The 21,544-nt window shown below is 44.7% G+C and overlaps 1 protein-coding gene across 1 annotated transcript in view; it reads left to right on the top strand.

Annotated features, from left to right (window-relative positions):
- Positions 1-10,905, top strand: part of impact (impact RWD domain protein) — a 78,556-nt gene extending 67,651 nt beyond the window's left edge. Inside the window, exon 10 of the mRNA XM_054730041.2 lies at positions 10,674-10,905. Within this exon, the coding sequence (XP_054586016.1) occupies positions 10,674-10,818 (145 nt within the window). The 3' untranslated portion in view covers positions 10,819-10,905. The remainder of the gene's footprint in view (positions 1-10,673) is intronic.
- Positions 10,906-21,544: the final 10,639 nt, after the last annotated feature.

Below are 21,544 nucleotides of genomic sequence, written 5' to 3'. Positions count from 1 at the left end.
TATGGTGCAAAAATGTGTTTATATCAGTAATCCAACTTAGACTGAGAGACCATCTAAAGGCCCAGGGACCCTTTGCAGGTGTTTTGAATTCATTAGCTGATTAGAGTGTGACTTTGAGTCTAGAATATTGAACCTTTTCACAATATTCTGATTGTCTGAGATTTTGAATGTAGGGTTTTCATCAGTTGTAATCCATAATCATCACAATTATAACAAAAAAAAAACTTGAAATATCTGGCTTTGCATGTAATCAGTCTAGCTCAGGGGTGTCAAATATGTGGCCCGCGGGCCGGATGTGGCCCGCAAGCAGGTTAAATCCGGCCCGCGAGATGGTTGTGAAAACTTTATTTTCATACTTTACAATGTAGAGTGAAAATAAACTTATCAGTGTGAGCAAGTTTTCTCTGTAACGAGTATAAATAAAACAAAGCTGCGCTCAAGGCTCACACAAGAACTTGAATCCCATCCTGAAGTTGGCCGCCACTCAGGATGTGACTTCTGATATTGATGTGCTGGTGAAAGCTAAAAGATGTAAAGTAAAATGAGTCAAATATACTTTAAGTGCTGCATGGAACTGATCTTGCCATGTGATCTGTAAGCTCTTTGAATCACTAAGGAATGTTTATTTATTTATTTATTTATTTATTTTCAAATTTTCAAGTACACTTCAGGTGTTGTACTTGTACTACACTGTCCTCAGGCTCCAGCCTTGTTTCATATTGATTGTATTAAAACAAAGAAAACAATCTGAAGTTTTTTTTTTTTAATTATTTACCGGTCCGGCCCACTTGGGACTAGATTTCCCTCAATGTGGCCCCTGAGCTAAAATGAGTTTGACACCCCTGGTCTAGCTCATATTATTATTATTATTATTTTAATAAATGAACTTTTGCACCATATTCAGATTTTTTCTATTTCACCTGTAGGGCCTAGTTTACAGACAAAAACTATTGATATTATTCTCTTTAAAAAGATAAAAAGTAAGATTCTATAAGTCTATTTAGTCACTTTATTACTTATGTAGAGAAGATGGTCTTACATTTAATTAGAAACCATGGAATTTGAAATATCATGAAATATGACATATCACCTAAATGGATCTTTGAATAAATTTAACCAGAAGATCGGATCTTTTTATTGCAGAGATTGAGCAACAATTCGTATCAACTCCAAGAAAGAGACAGAGTCAGGTTTAAAAAGTTAAAAGATTTATTTCTAAACAAATTAAACAAGACTAACTTTTAACACTATGTGGAGTAAGACTGAGGATGGTGTGTGTGTGAAATATGTTCAGAACCAGCAAATCCGGAGAAACAATTAGTTCTGGTGCGAGTGAAATGGTGTTTCGCTCTAAGCTTTGGTTTGGAGATTTTAACATACATTGAGACGCCATCTGTCGGTCTACGTACCCAGCGGAAGTCCCCGTTTAGATCAGGAGGTGTTGAGGTCCAGCTTGGACCTTGTCTGGAACCAAAGCCTGTAGCAAAGCCGCAGTTGCCGACCAGTCCCGTCTTGAGATACTCCCAGGTCATGACAGTTTATTGGCATCAGTGAGACCCTGAAGGGTCGTGATGGTTCCGCTTTTATTCTAAAGGAGCCGTTGCAGCAGGTGGAACATGCAACAGATTTAATTCAGCTTGTCGTTAGGTTATTTAGGCTTTAAGAGGAAAGTTACGGATTGGCCACTCCGTTAACTTCTCTAGAACGCTTTGAACTCAAGTTAAGATGACGTGGGGCATAGTTTTATAATTTGGATGTTCTGATTTATGGTCGAATCAGACTTTGCCAACAAAAGGGGATTTAACAAACACCAACAAAACCATGCCTCGCGTCAGATCTGGAAGGTTCTGATTGGATCAGAAAAAGGAAATGTGCCATGTGACTTAGCATTACGTGTGATCAGTCTAATGTAAATATTTAAAGTTATATTACTTATTATATACTATCATAGGATTATAATATCAAGTAATTAATATTCTCATTTCACAGATTGATTGAACATTAGCTTCACATGATTATTTAATTATTATTTAATAAAGAAATAGTTCTGTTTCTAAAAGAGTTCTTCTTTCCTGTGCTGTCCGGGAAAGCAACAGTTTAGATAAGAGCACAGAGCATGAGTGGCCTTGGCCCATATCTTGTAGATTAGGCTTGTGTCAGAAACTTGTGTTTCTGCATGGGTAAAGCAAATAGAGCAGGGCCTTATAGGTCAAAGAAGGACAATTCATCACGCTACACTTAGTATTGTAATAAAATAGGTAATGACATAAGTTCTACATAAGTTACTTTCCCTGGTAATTAGGTATTTCATAATCTTGTAACCCAGTCACTAACTCAGTTATTTTTTATGAAGTAATCAGTAACTACAACTAATTACCTTTTTAAAGTACCTTTCCCAACATAAAATAAAGCCGTTTCACCGTAGGTCCAGTTTTCCTTTTTTGAATGCTTAGTTTTTTGTGTTTGTGAAAAAAGAACTGTGTTTTACCAACAGGCTCCAGTTTTGTCTCACTTGTCCAAATGCCTTTCTCTCAGACGTGCTATGCTTTACCAACATGTATTTTGGCAGCAACAGATGCTACCTTCTGACACTGATGAATCTTGACCTCGAAGTTCACCTCCAGTTTCTTTTCAGTTTGTTCTTGGTTCTTTGGAGGAGGAGGTAGAGCAGGTTGCCTAGAGATTGTAAGATTACGGGATCAATCCCAGCTCCTGCCAGGGTTTTCTGCTGTTGTGTCCTTGTGCAACACACTTCACCCATCAGCCTATGTCAGAGGTGGTCAGGGGTGCCGATGACACAAATGGCAGCCTTGCTTCTGTCGGACCGCCCCAGTTCAAAAGCAATGTCTGATTTCCATTAGTTGATTTTCAGGTCTTGTGTGCAGTTTTTAAGTGATTAAAAATGTGAGGTGTTTTTTCTTTTTGGAAGAGTACCCACTATCTTTAGAAGCAAGTTTGTTTGCAATTATGGCATAAGCCCCTGTTGACCTTGTTTCATGTAAAACTACTCAAAAAAGTTATTTAAGTACCAACTTAGTGTGATTTAAGCCAAAAATGTGCAATTTGCATCTACATCTAGCTGTCAACAGTCAGAACCCAGGGTGATACTGGCCTTCATCTCTGTGACATAATTATTCACTGGCCCGATTACTAAAGCTAAAGAGAGAAATTACACCATGCAGCTAATGCTCCTGGATGAACACAAGTGTGTTTTGTGCTCTAACCCCTTCTTCTCCCTATGCTCGCTGGTCTAACAGTCAAGATTTTTCATTATGGAGCAACATATAGTAGCTGGGGGACTAATATTTGTAAAGTGAGAAATAACACTACTTACTAAGACTCTTATAAGAAATCTATCAAAAGGGAGTAAACATGGCACAGAATTAACCTTTCAGCTCCACCAGTTCATTCTCTAAAGAGATGTTGATGGAAAACTCATTAACAACATTTCATTTTAGCTCTCTCATTCTCAGAGAGGGTGAGAACAGCTTTGCCTAAGTTGGATTCCAAATTGGATAAAATCTCCTTGCACCTGGATAGGCTATAAAAAAGAAAATTAACTTCAAGAACCACCATCTTTCTTACCTGAAAAGCAAACAGTTGTTCAGTTATTGAGGAGTATTTTAGGTCCTTTAAAATGGTTTCATGGCTACGTTTGTAATGTAAAATCAAAAGAAAATTCTACACCTGCGGTGTCCCACCTTGGTCCTTGAGGGCCCTAATCCTTACATTTCGGCTTCAACATACCTGATTTTAATCAGTGGGTAATCAATTGTCGTCATCGTCTTCCTCCGCTTATCCGGGTCCGGGTCGTGGGGGCAGCATCCCAACTAGGGAGCTCCAGACTGTCCTCTCCCCGGCCTTCTCCACCAGCTCCTCCAGCAGGACCCCAAGGCGTTCCCGTACCAGATTGGAGATGTAACCTCTCCAACGTGTCCTTGGTCGACCCGGGGGCCTCCTGCCGGCAGGACATGCCCGAAACACCTCCCCGGGGAGGCGTCCAGGAGGCAGCCTGACCAGATGCCCAAACCACCTCAACTGGCTCCTTTCGATCTGGAGGAGCAGCGGTTCTACTCCGAGTCCCTCCCGAATGTCCGAGCTCCTCACCCTATCTTTAAGGCTGAGCCCAGCCACCCTACGGAGGAAACTCATTTCGGCCACTTGTATCCGCGATCTCGTTCTTTCTGTCATTACCCAAAGCTCATGACCATAGGTAAGGATTGGGACGTAGATCGACCGGTAAATCGAGAGCCTGGCTTTCTGGCTCAGCTCCCTCTTCACCACGACAGATCGGCTCAGCGTCCACATTACTGCAGATGCTGAACCAATCCGCTTGTCAATCTCCCGATCCCTCCTACCCTCACTCGTGAACATGACCCCGAGATACTTAAACTCCTCCACTTGAGGTAGGACCTCTCCCCCGACAGGACCTCTCCCCCGACCCGGAGTTGGCAAGCCACCCTTTTCCAGTTGAGAACCATGGTCTTAGATTTGGAGGTGCTGATCCTCATCCCAGCCGCTTCACACTCGGCCGTTAACCTACCCAGCAAGAGCTGAAGGTCAGAGCTGGATGAAGCTAGGAGGACCACATCATCCGCAAAAAGCAGAGACGAGATTCTCTTGCCACCAAACTCGACACACTCCACACCACGGCTGCGCCTAGAAATTCTGTCCGTAAAGGTAATGAACAGAACCGGTGACAAAGGGTAGCCCTGGTGGAGTCCAGCCCTCACCGGGAACAGGTCCGACTTACTACCGGCTATGCGGACCAAACTCACGCTCCTCTGGTAAAGGGGCTGAATGGCCCTTAACAGAAAGCCACTCACCCCATACTCCTGGAGCGTCCCCCACAGGGTGCCCCTGGCGACATGGTCATAAGCCTTCTCCAAACCCACAAAACACATGTGGATTGGTTGGGCAAGCTCCCATGCCCCTCCATCACCCTTGCAAGGGTATAGAGCTGGTCCACAGTTCCACGGCCAGGACGAAAACCACATTGCTCTTCCTCAATCTGAGATTCAACTATCAATCTGACCCTCCTCTCCAGTACCTTGGAGTAGACCTTTCCAGGGAGGCTGAGGAGTGTGATTCCCCTATAGTTGGAACACACCTTCAGGTCACCCTTCTTAAAGATGGGGACTACCACCCCGGTCTGCCACTCCACAGGAACTGCCCCCGATGACCACGCAATGTTGCAGAGACGTGTCAACCATGACAGCCCTACAACATCCATAGCCTTGAGATACCCAGGACGAACCTCACCCGCCCCCGGGGCTCTGCCGCTGTGTAGTTGTTTGACTACCTTAGCAACTTCTGCCCCCGAGATTGGACAAGTCCATCCCCAGATCTCCTGGCTCTGGTTCCTCCTCGGAATGTGCATAGGTGGGTGGGATTGAGGAGCTCCTCAAAGTATTCCTTCCTCCGTCCGACTATAGCCCCAGTTGACGTCAGCAGCTCCCCATCCCCACTGTAAACAGTGTGAGCGAGTTGCTGCCTTCCTCTCCTGAGGTGCCGGACAGTTTGCCAGAACCTCTTTGGAGCCAATCGATAGTCGTTCTCCATGGCCTCACCAAACTCCTCCCATGCCCGAGATTTTGCCTCGGCAACTGCCACTGCTGCACCCCGCTTGGCTATCCGGTACCTGTATAATGCCTCCAGTGACCCACAGACCATCCACGCCCTGTAGGCCTCCTTCTTCAGCCTGACGGCTCCCCGAACCTCTGTTGTCCACCAGCGGGTACCGGGGTTGCCACCACAACTGGCACCGGCCACCTTGCGACCACAGCTAGCAACAGCCGCCTCAACAATCGCTGAGTGGAACAAGGCCCACTCGGAGTCAATGTCCCTCACTGCTCTTGGGACGCGGTCAAAGCTCTGTCGGAGGTGGGAGTTGAAGACCGTCTTGACAGGTTCTTCTGCCAGGCGTTCCCAGCTGACCCTCACTATGCGTTTGGGTCTGTCAGGTCTACGCGGCATCTTCCCTGCCATCTGATCCAACTCACCACCAGGTGGTAATCAGTTGACAGCTCCGCTCCTCTCTTCACTCGGGTGTTCAAAATATACGGCCACAGGTCATTTGATATGACTACAAAGTCTATTATCGACCTGCGACCTAGGCTGCTCTGGTACCAAGTGTACCGATGGGCATCCTTATGTTCGAACATGGTGTTCGTTATGGCCAAACTGCGGCTTGCACAGAAGTCCAATAATGAAACACCACTCGAGTTCAGATCAGGCGGGCCGTTCCTCCCAATCACACCCCTCCAGGTCTAGCTGTCATTGCCCATGTGAACATTGAAGTCCCCTAGCAGGACAATGGAGTCCCCTAATGGAGCACTATCTAGCACTCATCCCAGGGACTCCAAAAAGGGTGGGTACTCTGAACTGATATTTGGCCCATAAGCACAAACAACAGTCAGGACCCGTTCCCCGACCCGAAGGCACAGGGAAGCTACCCTCTCGTCCCCCGGAGTAAACCCCAACACACAGGCAGAGAGTCTTGGGGCTAACAAAATGCCAACCCCAGCCCTCCGCCTCTCACCTGGAGCAACTCCAGCAAAGAAGAGTGTCCACCCCCTCTCAAGGACTTGGGTTCCAGAGCCAATACTATGTGTCGAGGTGAGTCCAACTATATCTAGCCAGTACCGTTCAACCTCTGCCACAAGCTCCTTCTCCTTCCCCGCCACCGAGGTGACTTTCCATGTCCCAAAAACCAGTTTTCTTGTCTGGGGATCAGACCGCCAAGGCTCCCGCCTCGGTCTGCCACCCGATCCATATTGCACCGGACCCTTCATGTTCCTCCTGCGGGTGGTGGGTCCACAGTTGGATGAGCCCATGTATCTGTTTCGGGCTTTGGGTAATCAATTGGCAACAGATAATTCAACTGCTGAATCAGAAGTGTTGGAACAGGGAAACTACTAAAACATGCTGGGTGGGGGGGCCTTGAGCACCAGGGCTGTGCACTCTTGTACTAAACTGAGAGGGTTGAACATTAAAGGCCAAGTTCACTGAGAAACAGTTTTGTATTTGTTATATTTTAAATATGATCAGTCACTCCGTGTTTATTTAACGTGCAGGCTGTAATGATTTAAATTACATGTTGTTTAATAAGCCATAAGGCGTAGGATTCCATAGGAAATATGAAATCAACCTTATGGATCTACCTCAAGCATTCATAATTTCAGGCATTAATTACATCTAAATTGATCATTTAAAAAACACTCACTGTCACAACGGTAAACTTGACCTATTAAACCTAAAATCCTGTGATGTGTCTTTAATGATAGATGGAATGGAAATTCAAAGAGTAAAAGAAACCAAATTTCTTGGAGTCATGTTCGATGAGAGTCTCACGTGGAAATCACATGTAGGTTATATAAAGGGGGAAATCGCCAAAGCCATAGGTGTATTGTATAGAATTTTCTACTAAATTTGTCGGGGTTGTTAACATTATATCACTCACTGATTGAACCATATTTATTTTGTTGTTCAGAAATTTGGGGAGCCACTTGCAAAACTTTTACACAACCATTGTTCATTTTGCAAAAAAGAGCATTGAGAATCATTAATAACAGTAACTATAGAGCTCACACTAATCAATTATTCATTAGATACAAAATACTGAATTTTCCTGACTTGGTAGAGTGGAAAATATTGCAAATAATGTACAGAGCGAATACGAGTAATCTACCAACTAATATTCAGAAAATGTTTCATAAGAGAGTAAGTGGGTACACGTTAAAAGGAACTGATGTCTTTAAGAAACCTAGATTCGGAACCAAAGTGAAGGAATGCAACATTTCTGTAAATGGTGTAAGATTGTGGAACGCCATTAACAAGGAATTTAAAGAATCAACTACACTTGCTATATTTAAAAAAATGTATAAAATCTAATGTATTTAGTAATTATGAAAAGGTGAATTATAATGTCAAAGATTAGACGTGAAAATATTAGAACGTGACTGAGGTTATATTGTGTTTGTTTGGCGGATAATTTTATTTCGTAAAAAGGGGCAGAAATCATAAGATTTTTTCTTCTATCTGCTCCTTTTCATTCAAATGTTTTTTTCAACATGTTAATGTATCCTGTATTTGTTTGTGTTTATTGGATACATTGTGAATGAAATAAAAGATAAAAAAAATGTATTTTTTTAACCTGTCTGTAAACATATTTATTTCTGATATTGACGCAAACGTGGCATTTGTAGTGCCCCACGTTGGGAAGCCATGTCGCGTGCCCGTCCCATTTACCGGTTCCTTTAAAACCCAGTTCCGTTAGAACTTATGAGACGGTGCATCCATCAGGGTTCGGGGGGATGTCGGCGAGTATAATTGTACTAGATCCTGGATTGGACCATCTAATTAGAATCTTGTCTTTTATTTTAAAGGTGAAATGACTTGTACGAATAGCCAGCCCCAGAGTGCTACACTTCTTTTAAACTCGTTACCTTTTGGTTAAGATACTAGAGAGAAGTCTGGAGGCAAGCCAAGCCTCTCAGCAATTGTTTGGATTACCCGGAATTAATTGCGCCTCTAACAGCTTATGTGGGAGGTTGGTAACTATAAAATGATTTATGCTAGTTGATCAGGCTATCATAATTTTATCAATTTATTTATTAATCCAACCTTCCAGCTGATTAGAGACTTTTTCAACCTGCAATCAGAGCCAAAATAACCTCGAATATTCTGCTTTTATCGCCCTTAAGACAACTCGTTACTCGCAAGGAGGGGGAAGTTAAAACTTCCCTTATCTTAAGGTTTCTTTATATTATTCTATTATAAACTGCAAAGTAAGTCCCGATAATTCAGAGACCGATCATCGATATGCTTACCTCTGTGCAATTTATGGCCAGGGCCCCAAACGTGAAGCTTTAGAGAAAACCTGAAAGAATCAGGATTATGTTTCTTTTTCAAAAAAGGTTTATTACAAAATCAAAATACAAAAATGGGTAAAGTGAAAAACAACTGCTATCCCCCACGGAGGAATTAGTTCAAAATGATTAAATAAGAGTTAGTTTACACTAGCTCCTGTCTTCTCAGAATCTCCCCAAGAACTCAACCTCTCTTTTCTTCCAAGAGTCCTCTGTCATCCCCCATCCAGGTTTGGACGGGGGATGACCCCTCCAAATCTGCTCTGTCTCTTCTTGTCCTCTGCCCCAGCTGCTGTCGAATCTCCGAATCTTTTTCTGCTGTTCAGAGCTGTTCTTATATACCCTTCCAGGACCAGCTTAAGGTCATGGGGTCATTTACCAGATACACACTTTGTAGCTCAACACAAAACATTTGGTGTCATTTTCACTACATGCAGCATTCTTCTTAACACAGGTCATTACATCATCTTTTACAGCATTCTTCAGTTTCTCTCCAATGTTCCCGAGAGGGCTTCTGGATCTGATGGGCTTGTCTTCACTCTGTTCTCCTCCAATCCCATCTTTCCAAGCCAGGGGTGGGGCAAAGAGGTTGGGTCAGTCTCCTGACCCTTGTGTGACCCTTGTTTCTGACCACAGTTTTTTGACCTGCAGCACAGCTCCTGTCGGCTGGCTGATTTTGCTCGCACAAGCCAGTCCAGTGTGGCTCACCTTTTGACCCCGTACTTGCCACTGTCTTTGGCATGTGGGACTCGCAACAATATGACATTGGCATTTTCAACATAGGAATTGATGGGAGCTTCTGACAGATGTGGATGCTGCGCTGGTGCCGCCGTTAAAATAACAAAACCACATTCCACTATAATTGATTATGGTACTCTTCTATGGTGCAGAATCGTTAATGCTCGCATCTCATACATTGATTATTTCCTTATTTTCCTCAGCTCTATCAATCTTACACCTCCTGGTTGACCGTCGGGGGTGGGGGGTGCGCACAAGGTTTGGGGGCCGCAAAGAGAGGGCACGCGGGCTGGATGTGGCCCGCGGGCCCTGTTTGCGGATCACTGCCCTAGTGGATGAGGGGGTAACTGCAACTTTTGTCACTTCCATCTTGGCTTTACTTTTGGAGGCATGGGCGTGGGCTGAATGTGAAAATAGCCTTTTACCCCCATTTCCTGCATCAGCTGCCAATTTTAAATAGATAAGACAATGCTTGAATTAGAAAAGCCAGTCATTTGTACATCATTTTGCCAAATTAGCATTAATTAACTCATCTATCTAGGGTTGCAACAGAGACGATTGTTGATGATTTAGCATCCAGGAGAGAGCAGAGCACATTTTGGCTAGTAAAAGCTAACCGTTAGCATTAGCAAAATAGTAAATGGGAAAAAATGGTAGGCTGTATGGCCTGTATTTGAAATAGCTCCTTCTAGGTTTCTATGGTCTTTGAGACGTGTCAAATGGAAATCATACGTGAAAAAGTGTGTAAATGTTAAAGAATTTCAGATTTTCAGGAAATAGGTCACAGTTGGCAAGGATTGTTTGATAAGAGTACTAAGGAATGCTATGTTTGGTTTGATGTAATTATTGGAATACATTAGAACAGTATGGTGCACATCAATCATTACATTGTAATTTGTACATTTGCACTCGCAGCAGGAGTTTAGGGGAAAGAGTCTGTCACTAGCTATAAAGCAGCTCTCAAATATTTTGTAAGAGAAAGAGCTTTGACACTGTTAAATGGAACACTAAGGCAAAATAATCATTAGTCTGCTCATTCTCTAATCCTTTGCTCTCGTTTCACAGGACGAGGCCTCCAAATCAGGCACAAGGACCAAAAAGACAAAAAGCAAGAAAACTAAATGAACATGAAAGAAGAAAAAAAGATGATTTCCGTTTAAACCGTTTATGGTTTGTTGGGTTTCATCCAGTGAAAATGTCTATTTGCTAAACTGGACAATCTGTTTGTGTATGTAATAAGCCTTCTATGAAGATTTTATAGAAAGAAAGCTGCATTAAAGCAAACTCTTGGCTTTAACTTTGTGTTTTCTTTAATACACCAGCTTTGCTAACATGTTTCAGGAGGTAGCGTCCTCATGAGTAACGACTGATTCACCTCTCAGCCTAAATTTACACACCTTCCATCCAGTGTTTTCTAGGAAACGTGCTCACGCACATCAGTGCTCAGCCAAACGAAGTTCGCAGCTTTTCAGCCGCACAGCCACAAACTTGTTCTTATTATTCACATGTCCAATTTCCCCGAAGTATCTGACATCCGCTTGGAGCCTGCTAAATATTCAACTTTTTCACACTTACCCGTTCTCCCGGAGCGATTGCCTCATATTTATCTCCTTTGGGGTTTCTCATCACCTCCCGTTCTTCTCAGCTCTCCACTTTGGTGACACTCCATCCTGTCCCAGACAGCTTGCATATAAACACAGCAGAGCTTCTTCCTCAGTAGCACCTGGGTTATTTGTTTTATTTGTGGACGTGATAATTGGGTTTCCTTTGTAATGACCTGCCTGTAATCTAAAACTTTAATCTGCACTGGGGGAGGTAAAACAAGCAGAGTGATGTTTCATTCAAATCACACAAATGACAGAATGTAGACAGATTTTATAAATCTCTTAAGTGTGCACATTTTATCTGCTAAAATAATAGCAGCTATTTCAGTTAGCAGAGATCTCATTCTCCCTGACAAGCTGTCATCACAACGAACCCAATCATCTCAGCCCATAATCATAATTTTTGGGCTTGTGAGGATCTCATATTCATCTTCAAGGCTGAGGAGAATTATTAGCTATCTTATGGTTTCAGATTTCACCCGTACACTTCCGCCTGCTGATTGGGGTGAGGCTCACTGGCAGATCTTTTGACATCCTGAAGCAAGTTTTTTCTTCATGCATCAGAATGTATATTCTGCCATACTTTGGCTGCTACAGTAACCTGCTAAAGCTATGGAGGCCCATCATCTAAACCTCAGAATAAAATTAATAATTATAATGTAAAGTATAAATCACTCTCGATAAAATAACAGTTATTCAAATAAATGGCTTTGGTACATTGTAAATGCCTGCATTTACTTTAAAATATGTCAAAAGTAATTTTTGACCTTTTAGAAGTTTGTCTGAGAATAAGAAATAATCATTATTTTGGGGCAGCTGTGGATCAGTGGGACAACGATTGGCTGCCAACTGGAATGTTGCTGTTTCAATCCTGGCTTTCCCACCTCATAGCCTCACTGACATCCGGTACATTTCCCACCTCTCTCAAGCATGCTCAGGTTAAACCGCTGCTACAAAAAACATCTCTTCCTCCAAATCATGTGGAGAACTACCGGCCTATCTCTCTCCTCCCTTTTCTGTCCAAAATCATTGAAAGGGTGGCTTTCAAGCAGATCACAGAATACCTCTCACAAAACTGTCTGCTTGACCCTTACCAATCTGGGTTCAAAAAGGGCCACTCCACTGAAACTGCTCTGTTAGCAGTGACGGAATCCTTAAAAGAAGCTAAAGCGGCTGCCAAATCCTCAGTGCTTATCCTGCTCGACTTATCGGCTGCATTTGACACTGTCAACCATGGCTTCCTTTTGTCCACACTCTCTAGCATGGGCATCACAGAGAAAGCACATGCCTGGTTTGAATCGTACCTCACAGGACGATCATTCAGTGTCTCTTGGCTTGGACAATCCTCTACCGTGCACCATCTTGCCACAGGAGTCCCCCAGGGCTCTGTACTAGGACCTCTTCTCTTTGCCACATACACCACCTCACTGGGTGAGATCATTCGATCACATGGCTTCTCCTACCACTGCTATGCAGACGACACCCAGCTCTATCTGTCATTTCCACCGGATGACCACACTGTCTCTGCACGAATATCAAACTGTCTCTCTGACATATCAACATGGATGAAATCCCACCATCTCCAACTCAACCTCTCTAAAACTGAACTGCTTGTCATCCCAGCAAAACCATCCATACAGCACAATATCTCAATCCAAAATGACTTCCTATCTCTGGCTCCTTCAAAGGCAGTTTGAAATCTGGGTGTTGTGATTGATGAACACCTGACCTTTAAAGATCATGTTGCCTCTGTTGCTCATACATGCCGCTTTGCGCTGTATAACATACGAAAGATCAGACCATACCTAACACAACATGCCACCCAGCTCCTGGTGCAATCTACTGTCATCTCCCGCCTCGATTACTGCAATGCCCTTCTAACTGGTCTTCCAGGCTGTACTGTGAGACCTCTTCAAATGGTCCAGAACATAGTGGCTCGTCGGGTCTTCAATCAGCCAAAAAGAGCACACGTTCAATGAGCTCCACTGGCTACCGCTAGCAGCACGCATCAAATTCAAATTGCTAGCACTAGCATACAAAGTCCGAGATGGTACGGCTCCCATCTACCTGAATCCTCTTGCAAAGGCTTACGTCCCGGCCCGGCCGCTCCGGTCATCACAGGATCGTCGGCTAGCAGTGCCTACACCACGCTCAGGACAATCTAGACTCTTCTCATGCATCATTCCACAAATGTGGAATGACCTTCCAAGCACGACCAGAACAGCGGCTTCCTTTTCAATTTTCAAGAAACTCCTGAAGACCCTGCTCTTAAGAGAGCATCTTCTAAACTAGCACCCTCCCTGCACCCGCCGCCCTCTCTACTGTCCACTCCTTTGTTCCCTCCTCTGCATGATTGATGTCAAGTTGTTGTTGTTATTGTTGTTGTTAGCCTCAAGGGCAACATGCCGATAATCACTTGTAAGTCGCTTTGGTCAAAAGCGTCTGCTAAATACATAAACCTCATGTCAAAGGGCTCTGGTATGATGAGGAGAAACTTCCAGATTTTGATAATTATTCTACTTGAATTCTGTTTCTGAAATCTGGTAAAACAGAAAAACCACCAACAGAAGCAAATTGTGGAACTTCTGGTCAGGTCTTGCTAGAATTTAAATATGTATGGGAAATGGAGTCACAGTTGATCTATCAGTCCTACAGGGCCCACTTTCTCTTAACTGAGACTGTTTTGGAAGTAAAGTCCTTTGTAACAGATACACAGTGGCACACTTTTAAGTGGTAGAACTATTATTTTATGTTCAAAATCATAGAATTTTTAAACGATCCTTTATTCTTTTTAGCCAATAAATTTTCTTTCTAATGTTAGTTTCTGATCATTCATAACCACCTGCACATCTGGTAGCACTTTTCACGTTTTCTCATCATTCAAGCACAAAGCTGATTTTTCAATAAAATTTCTTCATTTGCACATTGCAAGCAACATTTTTTAAAGGACAAATTATATTATCTAATAAATAATGATAAATATTTAATCTAAATATTAGTCTAAGAAGAAAAAAAATCCCATCAAAACTACTTAAAATAAGGTAAATGTGCTTAAATATAATATATTTTTTTTATAATTTGGAGGAAAAAAATTTCCCAATGTGGTATGAAGACGTTGCTTGGCCAGAATTGTTAAAACTAACCAACAACTCTAAGATTAGAGTCTGTGGGAAGTTTCAAGAATTATAGCCAAGCAAATTTCGCTTACCCCATTGTTTTACTCAAAACAAGAACATTTGATCATATTTAAGATTTTAACACTTTACGGTAAGGGTTCCTTTATTAATGTTACTTGGTGCATTATTAAGCATTTATAAATGATGAAATAAAGTAACAACAAATGCTTAATATTAATGCAAATATTAAATTATGCATTACTAAGCAGACACCCCCTCAGCCCTTTGTCTTAACATTAAGGACACTTAATAGTTAACAATATCGGGAACACTGATAAAGGGATCCTTTGTAATGCTTAATAATGCACTAAGTGATGTTAATAAAGGGACCCTTAATGTAGATTGGCCTGCCAGACTCGTCCTCTGTTCTGCACAAAGAACTAGTCTGGTTACTCACAGGCAGAGAGGCACATGAGGAAAATGTCAACTGTAATGCTGTAGTTTTTTAGCTGTAGTCAAAAATGGCATCTGGCAACGGTGAAAACATCTTTCTTTAGAAGAAAGGCTTTAAACTCTTCTACTTGTTGTGGTTTTAAAGACATGTCCAAGTCATTTACTACAGAGGAAAGAGCTGCAGCAAACTCCCCTTCATCAGACGCCATCTTTGTTGTTTATGAGGAACTGAACATTGCAGTTTGTGACTTACACTGCTAAGCGCTGATTGGCTTGGTTAGAATTCTCAGGGGGTGGGGTTATTAGAATAGGAGAGTTCCCAGCCCCAATGCTTCTGACTGACCTAGCCTGGACTGCCTGACTTGTCCTCTGTTTAATTCTGCACAGAGAAGGAGTCTAGTTACTCACAAGCAGAGAGGCACATGAGGGGCGGGACTAAGCAGCTCAAAAATAACCAGTCAGAAAAAAGACGGAAATGCGGACTGTACCGCGCGACGCTGTAGGTTTTTTAGCTGTAGTCTAAAATGGTGTGTGGCGACAGCGCAAACATCTTTCTTCACAAGAAAGGCTTTTTGCGCTTCTGCTTGTTGTTTTAAAGACATGTCCAAGTCATTTAGACCAGAGGAAAGAGCTGCAGTGAACTCCGCTTCAGTCGCCATGTTCGACAAACTCAGAGTTATGGTGTGTGACCAAGCCCCAACAATGCGGCTCAAAAATTGAAGCAATCCCGGAAGTACCAAAAATTGCAGTTTCACCCTCATCCACTAGGGGCTGGTGTCAGAAGCGAGCAAATCCTCATTGACTCCCATGTTAAAAATACCAATTTCACAGCAGAAATAAACATGTTTACAGCCTGGTACCAAAACATGTTTTTGGTTTAAATGATCTAGTTTACACTCATGACAACTCTGAGGGGGTGAATTTTTTTTTCTCACTCTTCTGTTTAGGTGTATTAAAAGCCTAAAATTCTGTATAATTAACGAGCATCAGACCCACGTGACCACAGAGCTAGCTCCGTGGAAAGGCCTCAGTAGAGCCTCGGTCTGGCCTGGAAACTATTCCGGGATTTTGAGTCTCTGTGTTTGTGTATTCTTTTTTGGATATTATTTGTGCAATTGTTGGACAAAATGACTTGCTGTGGTATTAATTGCACTAATAGAGCATCCAAGGAGTCTCCACTTCATTTTTTCGGTAAGTAAAATTATATTTACTGTATGTATTTTAGGTCACTGCCGAGCTGAGCTTAGATTTTAACATGTACTGTTTAACCATGAAATTTAAATCTAATAGAGTAAAACCCAGTGTATTGAACATAATGCTGCACTTTAGAAAATGGGTTGAAATATAACATGTTGGTAGAGCTGAGTTCCGTCTATCGGCTTGTGGAGCTCTTCTCCCCTCGGCGCATCTCTGTCTGATCGCGGCTTCTGTCTGCTGCGCGGGCTGCCGGCTTGTGGAGCTCTGGGATGGAAACCTTTCCACCCGGTTCTCCTCAGCGGCAGCTCTGCGCATCTCAGATCACAGCGGTGCTTGTCTGCTGTGCAGCTGCCACTTGTGGAGGTCTTGGAGACCTCTGTGGAGGTCTCGGAGACCTCTGTGTTCCACCCGGTTTTACCCAGCAGTCAGCCCGGCGTATCTCTGACTCAGAAGCTCTGGTGTTGTGCACAGTTAACTCCGGTTGTAGCTAGGTTGCTACCTCCGTTAGCTTAGCTCCCACCTCCGCGATAGCTTAGGGTTAGCTTCAGGTTAGCTTGTAGCTAGTTCGATCGGGTGTTGTCAGTTGATCCCAGCCTTACAGCCCCACCCTCAGCTCCACCTCTCTTCCCTTTTGTGAAATTGTCTGGGCTTGACGGAACCTGTGACTCGATCAAAATGGCGGTGGTGGCCACCTCCCATTTGGCCTCAAAAACGTGTTATTGGAGCCTATGGAAACCCATTGTCAAATATTTATATGTCGATGTGTGTGACGTATGCTATAAGCGCTGATTGGCTCGGTTAGAATTCTCACGGGGTGGGGTTATTTGAATAGGAGAGTTCCCAGACCCTTTCTCTGTGCAGAACTAAACAAAGGAGGAGTCTGGCAGGCCAGGCTATGGCTGGCCACCCTTATTGTAAAGATTTTCCAAATATATTTACCTTATCTGTTTTTGCAGATAAGAAAATGTTTTCTTTTTAGACAACAAATAAGATAAAATGTCCATAAAATTGTTTTTTACTTTCTTGAAAATCAGTTTTTTTACTTTCTTGAAAATCAGTTTTTGCTGTGCGCTGAAATGAAAGATCAGGCATTATGGTGGAGATTTGTATTAAAGCCATTTTTCTCCTTTTTTCCTCGTAATTTAGTACTGACTTGCTGAAATATGTTAAATAAAAGACAAGAACTCATTTTTCTATATTTGAGATTTCTGCATTGTGTGTCTCCAACTCAATCAATCAATCAGTCAACATTGTTTATTTGGGTCTTTTAAAGATAAGTAAAGTAAAGAAAAAAATGCAATAATACAAGGATTACAAGTAGAAAAACCAAAAGGTGTAGGCTGAACCCTAGCTTTTTATGCCTACCCTATTTACAAAATCTATGTTATACTTAGAAAGATAGGAAAAAATGAATTAAATGATTAAAATGAAAATAATATTATTTTAATTATAATTATTTAATTCTCTTTTTTTTTTCAAAAAGGGCCACTCCACTGAAACTGCTCTGTTAGCAGTGACGGAATAATAATAATACTCCTCCTTGAACCGTCACCTTTTCGTGGTGGAGGAGTTTGAGTGCCCTAATGATCTTAGGAGCTATGTTGTCTGGGGCACTTTGTGCCCCTGGTAGGGTCTCCCATGACAAATTGGTCTTAGGTGAAGGGTGAGACAAAGAACTGTTCAGAGGATCTTTCATGGAAGTAAATTCAAGAGTCGGAGTACCCGGCCCGGAGGGTTACCGGGGTCCCACCCTGGAGCCAGGCCTGGGGTTGGGGCCCGTGAGCGAGCGCCTGGTGGCCGGGCTTTCGCCCATGAGGCCCGACCGGGCCCAGCCCGAACCGGATACATGGTCTCATCCAACTGTGGACCCACCACCCGCAGGAGGAACATGAAGGGTCCGGTGCAATGTGGACCGGGTGGCAGACCGAGGCGGGAGACTTGGTGGTCCGATCCCCGGAAAAGGAAACTGGTTTTTGGGACATGGAACGTCACCTCGCTGGCGGAGAAGGAGCAGGAACTTGTGGTAGAGGTTGAGCGGTACCGGCTAGATATATTCTGACTCACCTTGACACATAGCATTGGCTCTGGAACCCAAGTCCTTGAGAGGGGGTGGACACTCTCCTTTGCTGGAGTTGCTCCGGGTGAGAGGCGGAGGGCTGGGGTTGGCTTTTTGTTAGCCCCAAGACTCTCTGCCTGTGTGTTGGGGTTTACCCCGGGGGACGAGAGGGTAGCTTCCCTGCGCCTTCGGGTCGGGGAACGGGTCCTGACTGTTGTTTGTGCTTATGGGCCAAATATCAGTTCAGAGTACCCACCCTTTTTGGATAGCTCCATTAGGGGACTCCATTGTCCTGCTGGGGGACTTCAATGTTCACGTGGGCAATGACAGCTAGACCTGGAGGGGTGTGATTGGAAGGAACGGCCCACCTGATCTGAACTCGAGTGGTGTTTCGTTATTGGACTTCTGTGCAAGCTGCAGTTTGGCCATAACGAACACCATGTTCGAACATAAGGATGCCCATCGGTACACTTGGTACCAGGGCAGACTAGGTCGCAGGTCGATGATAGAATTTTTAGTCTCATCCTCTGACCTGTGGCCGTATGTTTTGGACACCCGAGTGAAGAGAGGAGCAGAGCTGTCAACTGATTACCACCTGGTGGTGAGTTGGATCAGATGGCAGGGGAAGATGCCTCATAGACCTGACAGACCCAAACGCATAGTGAGGGTCTGCTGGGAACGCCTGGCAGAAGAACCTGTCAAGACGGTCTTCAACTCCCACCTCCGACAGAGCTTTGACCGCGTCCCGAGAGCAGTGGGGGGACATTGACTCCGAGTGGGCCTTGTTCCACTCTGCGATTGTTGAGGCGGCTGTTGCTAGCTGTGGTCGCAAGGTGGCCGGTGCCAGTCGTGGTGGCAACCCCCGTACCTGCTGGTGGACACCAGAGGTTCGGAGGGCCGTCAGGCTGAAGAAGGAGGCCTACAGGGCGTGGCTGGTCTGTGGATCTCCTGAGGCAGCAGACAGGTACCGGATAGCCAAGAGGCGTGCAGCAGTGGCAGTTGCCGAGGCAAAATCTCGGGCGTGGGAGGAGTTTGGTGAGGCCATGGAGAAAGACTATCGATCGGCTCCAAAGAGGTTCTGTCAAACTGTACGGCGCCTCAGGAGAGGAAGGCAGCAACTCGCTCACACTGTTTACAGTGGGGATGGGGAGCTGCTTACGTCAACTGGGGCTATAGTTGGACGGTGGAATAAATACTTTGAGGAGCTCCTCGATCCCACCTAGTTCCGAGGAAGAACCAGAGCCGGGAGACCTGGGGATGGACTGTCCAATCTCGGAGGCAGAAGTTGCTAAGGTAGTCAAACAACTACACAGCGGCGGAGCCCCGGGGGCGGGTGAGGTTCGTCCTGGGTATCTCAAGGCTATGGATGTTGTAGGGCTGTCATGGTTGACACGTCTCTGCAACATTGCGTGGTCATCGGGGGCAGTTCCTGTGGAGTGGCAGACCGGGGTGGTAGTCCCCATCTTTAAGAAGGGTGACCTGAGGGTGTGTTCCAGCTATAGGGGAATCACAGTTCTCAGCCTCCCTGGAAAGGTCTACTCCAAGGTACTGGAGAGGAGGGTCCGATCGATAGTTGAATCTCAGATTGAGGAGGAGCAATGTGGTTTTCGTCCTGGCCGTGGAACTATGGACCAGCTCTATACCCTTGCAAGGGTGATGGAGGGCGCATGGGAGTTTGCCCAACCAATCCACATGTGTTTTGTGGATTTTGAGAAGGCTTATGACCGTGTCCCCAGGGGCACCCTGTGGGGGACGCTCCAGGAGTACGGGGTGGGTGGCTTACTGTTAAGGGCCATTCAGTCCCTTTACCAGAGGAGAATGAGTTTGGTCCGCATAGCCGGTAGTAAGTCGGACCTGTTCCCAGTGAGGGTTGGACTCCGCCAGGGCTGCCCTTTGTCACCGGTTCTGTCCATCACCTTTATGGACAGAATTTCTAGGTGCAGCCGTGGTGTGGAGTGTGTCGAGTTTGGTGGCAGGAGAATCTCGTCTCTGCTTTTTGCGGATGATGTGGTCCTCCTAGCTTCATCCAGCTCTGACCTTCAGCTCTTGCTGGGTAGGTTCGCGGCCGAGTGTGAAGCGGTTGGGATGAGGATCAGCACCTCCAAATCTGAGACCATGGTTCTCGAACCGGAAAAGGGTGGCTTGCCAACTCCGGGTCGGGGGAGAGGTCCTACCTCAAGTGGATGAGTTTAAGTATCTTGGGGTCTTGTTCACGAGTGAGGGTAGGAGGGATCGGGAGATCAACAGGCGGATTGGTTCGTCATCTGCAGTGATGCGGACGCTGAGCCGATCTGTCGTGGGGAAGAGGGAGCTGAGCCAGAAAGCCAGGCTCTCGATTTACCGGTCGATCTACGTCCCAATCCTCACCTATGGTCATGAGCTTTGGGTAATGACTGAAAGAACGAGATCGCAGATACAAGCGGCCGAAATGAGTTTCCTCCGTGGGGTGGCCGGGCTCAGCTTTAAGGTTGGTGTATGCTTGACGCGTCCGCGAGGTCCGCACGGCTCCGCGTGGCAAAATTGCGTCATTTTAACAACCACACCCCTCCACCGTGTCTCCGCACGGCCCAAAATTTCCGCAACGTGCACCTAGGAAAATTTCTAACCACGCGGACGGTCGGACGCGGAAAAACATGGCGGACCGGCAAGAACTAGTATGGCAGAGGTTGGTAAATACAGACATTTGTATGATTCAGCTCTCAGAGATCACCGTGATCAACATGTTGTTAATAATTCTTGGAGAGAAATAGCTCGCACTGTCGAAAAGACGAGGACGCTGTTAAAAATGCTGAAATGCCATGTTGTAAACAGTAATTTTTACTTCTACTATGGTGTAGTGTTGGATGCATGCCGTAGAGCTCCATGCTGCCCCCTACAGTTTGGGAGAATATTGGCTCACCGCAGAGACAAGCCGCATGAACCATAAACGCTACGCATTGTTAAGCACGTTCCAGCCGCGAGCCGCATCACCAAGCGGAAAGTGAATGCGTCAAGCATAAACCAAGCTTTAGAGATAGAGTGAGGAGCTCGGACATTTGGGAGGGACTCGGAGTAGAACAGCTGCTTCTCTGGATCGAAAGGAGTCAGTTGAGGTGGTTTGGGCATCTGGTCAGGATACCTCCTGGACGCCTCCCTGGGGAGGTGTTTCTGGCATGTCCTGCTGTCAGGAGGCCCCCGGGTCGACCCAGGACACGTTGGAGAGGTTACATCTCCAATCTGGTCCGGGAACGCCTTAGGGTCCTGCCGGAGGAACTGGTGGAGGTGGCCGGGGAGAGGACGGTCTGGAGCTCCCTAGTTGGGATGCTGCCCCTGCGACTCGGACCCGGATAAGCGGAGGAAGACGACGACGATAATAATAATAATAATAATATTAATAATAATGAATGACAACAAAAATACATAAGCAAAAAAATGACATAAAATTTGTTAAAATAAAATAAAAAATCCACCAATAATCTTAACATGAGTCAATGAATAATATTCATATAAACAGATGGTTTATATGAATAT

The sequence above is a fragment of the Nothobranchius furzeri genome, chromosome 8, assembly GCF_043380555.1.
Source record: "Nothobranchius furzeri strain GRZ-AD chromosome 8, NfurGRZ-RIMD1, whole genome shotgun sequence".
Lineage (NCBI taxonomy): Eukaryota > Metazoa > Chordata > Actinopteri > Cyprinodontiformes > Nothobranchiidae > Nothobranchius > Nothobranchius furzeri.
The sequence above is the reverse complement of the archived record's forward strand: the minus strand, read 5'-3'. Positions and strand labels throughout refer to the sequence as shown.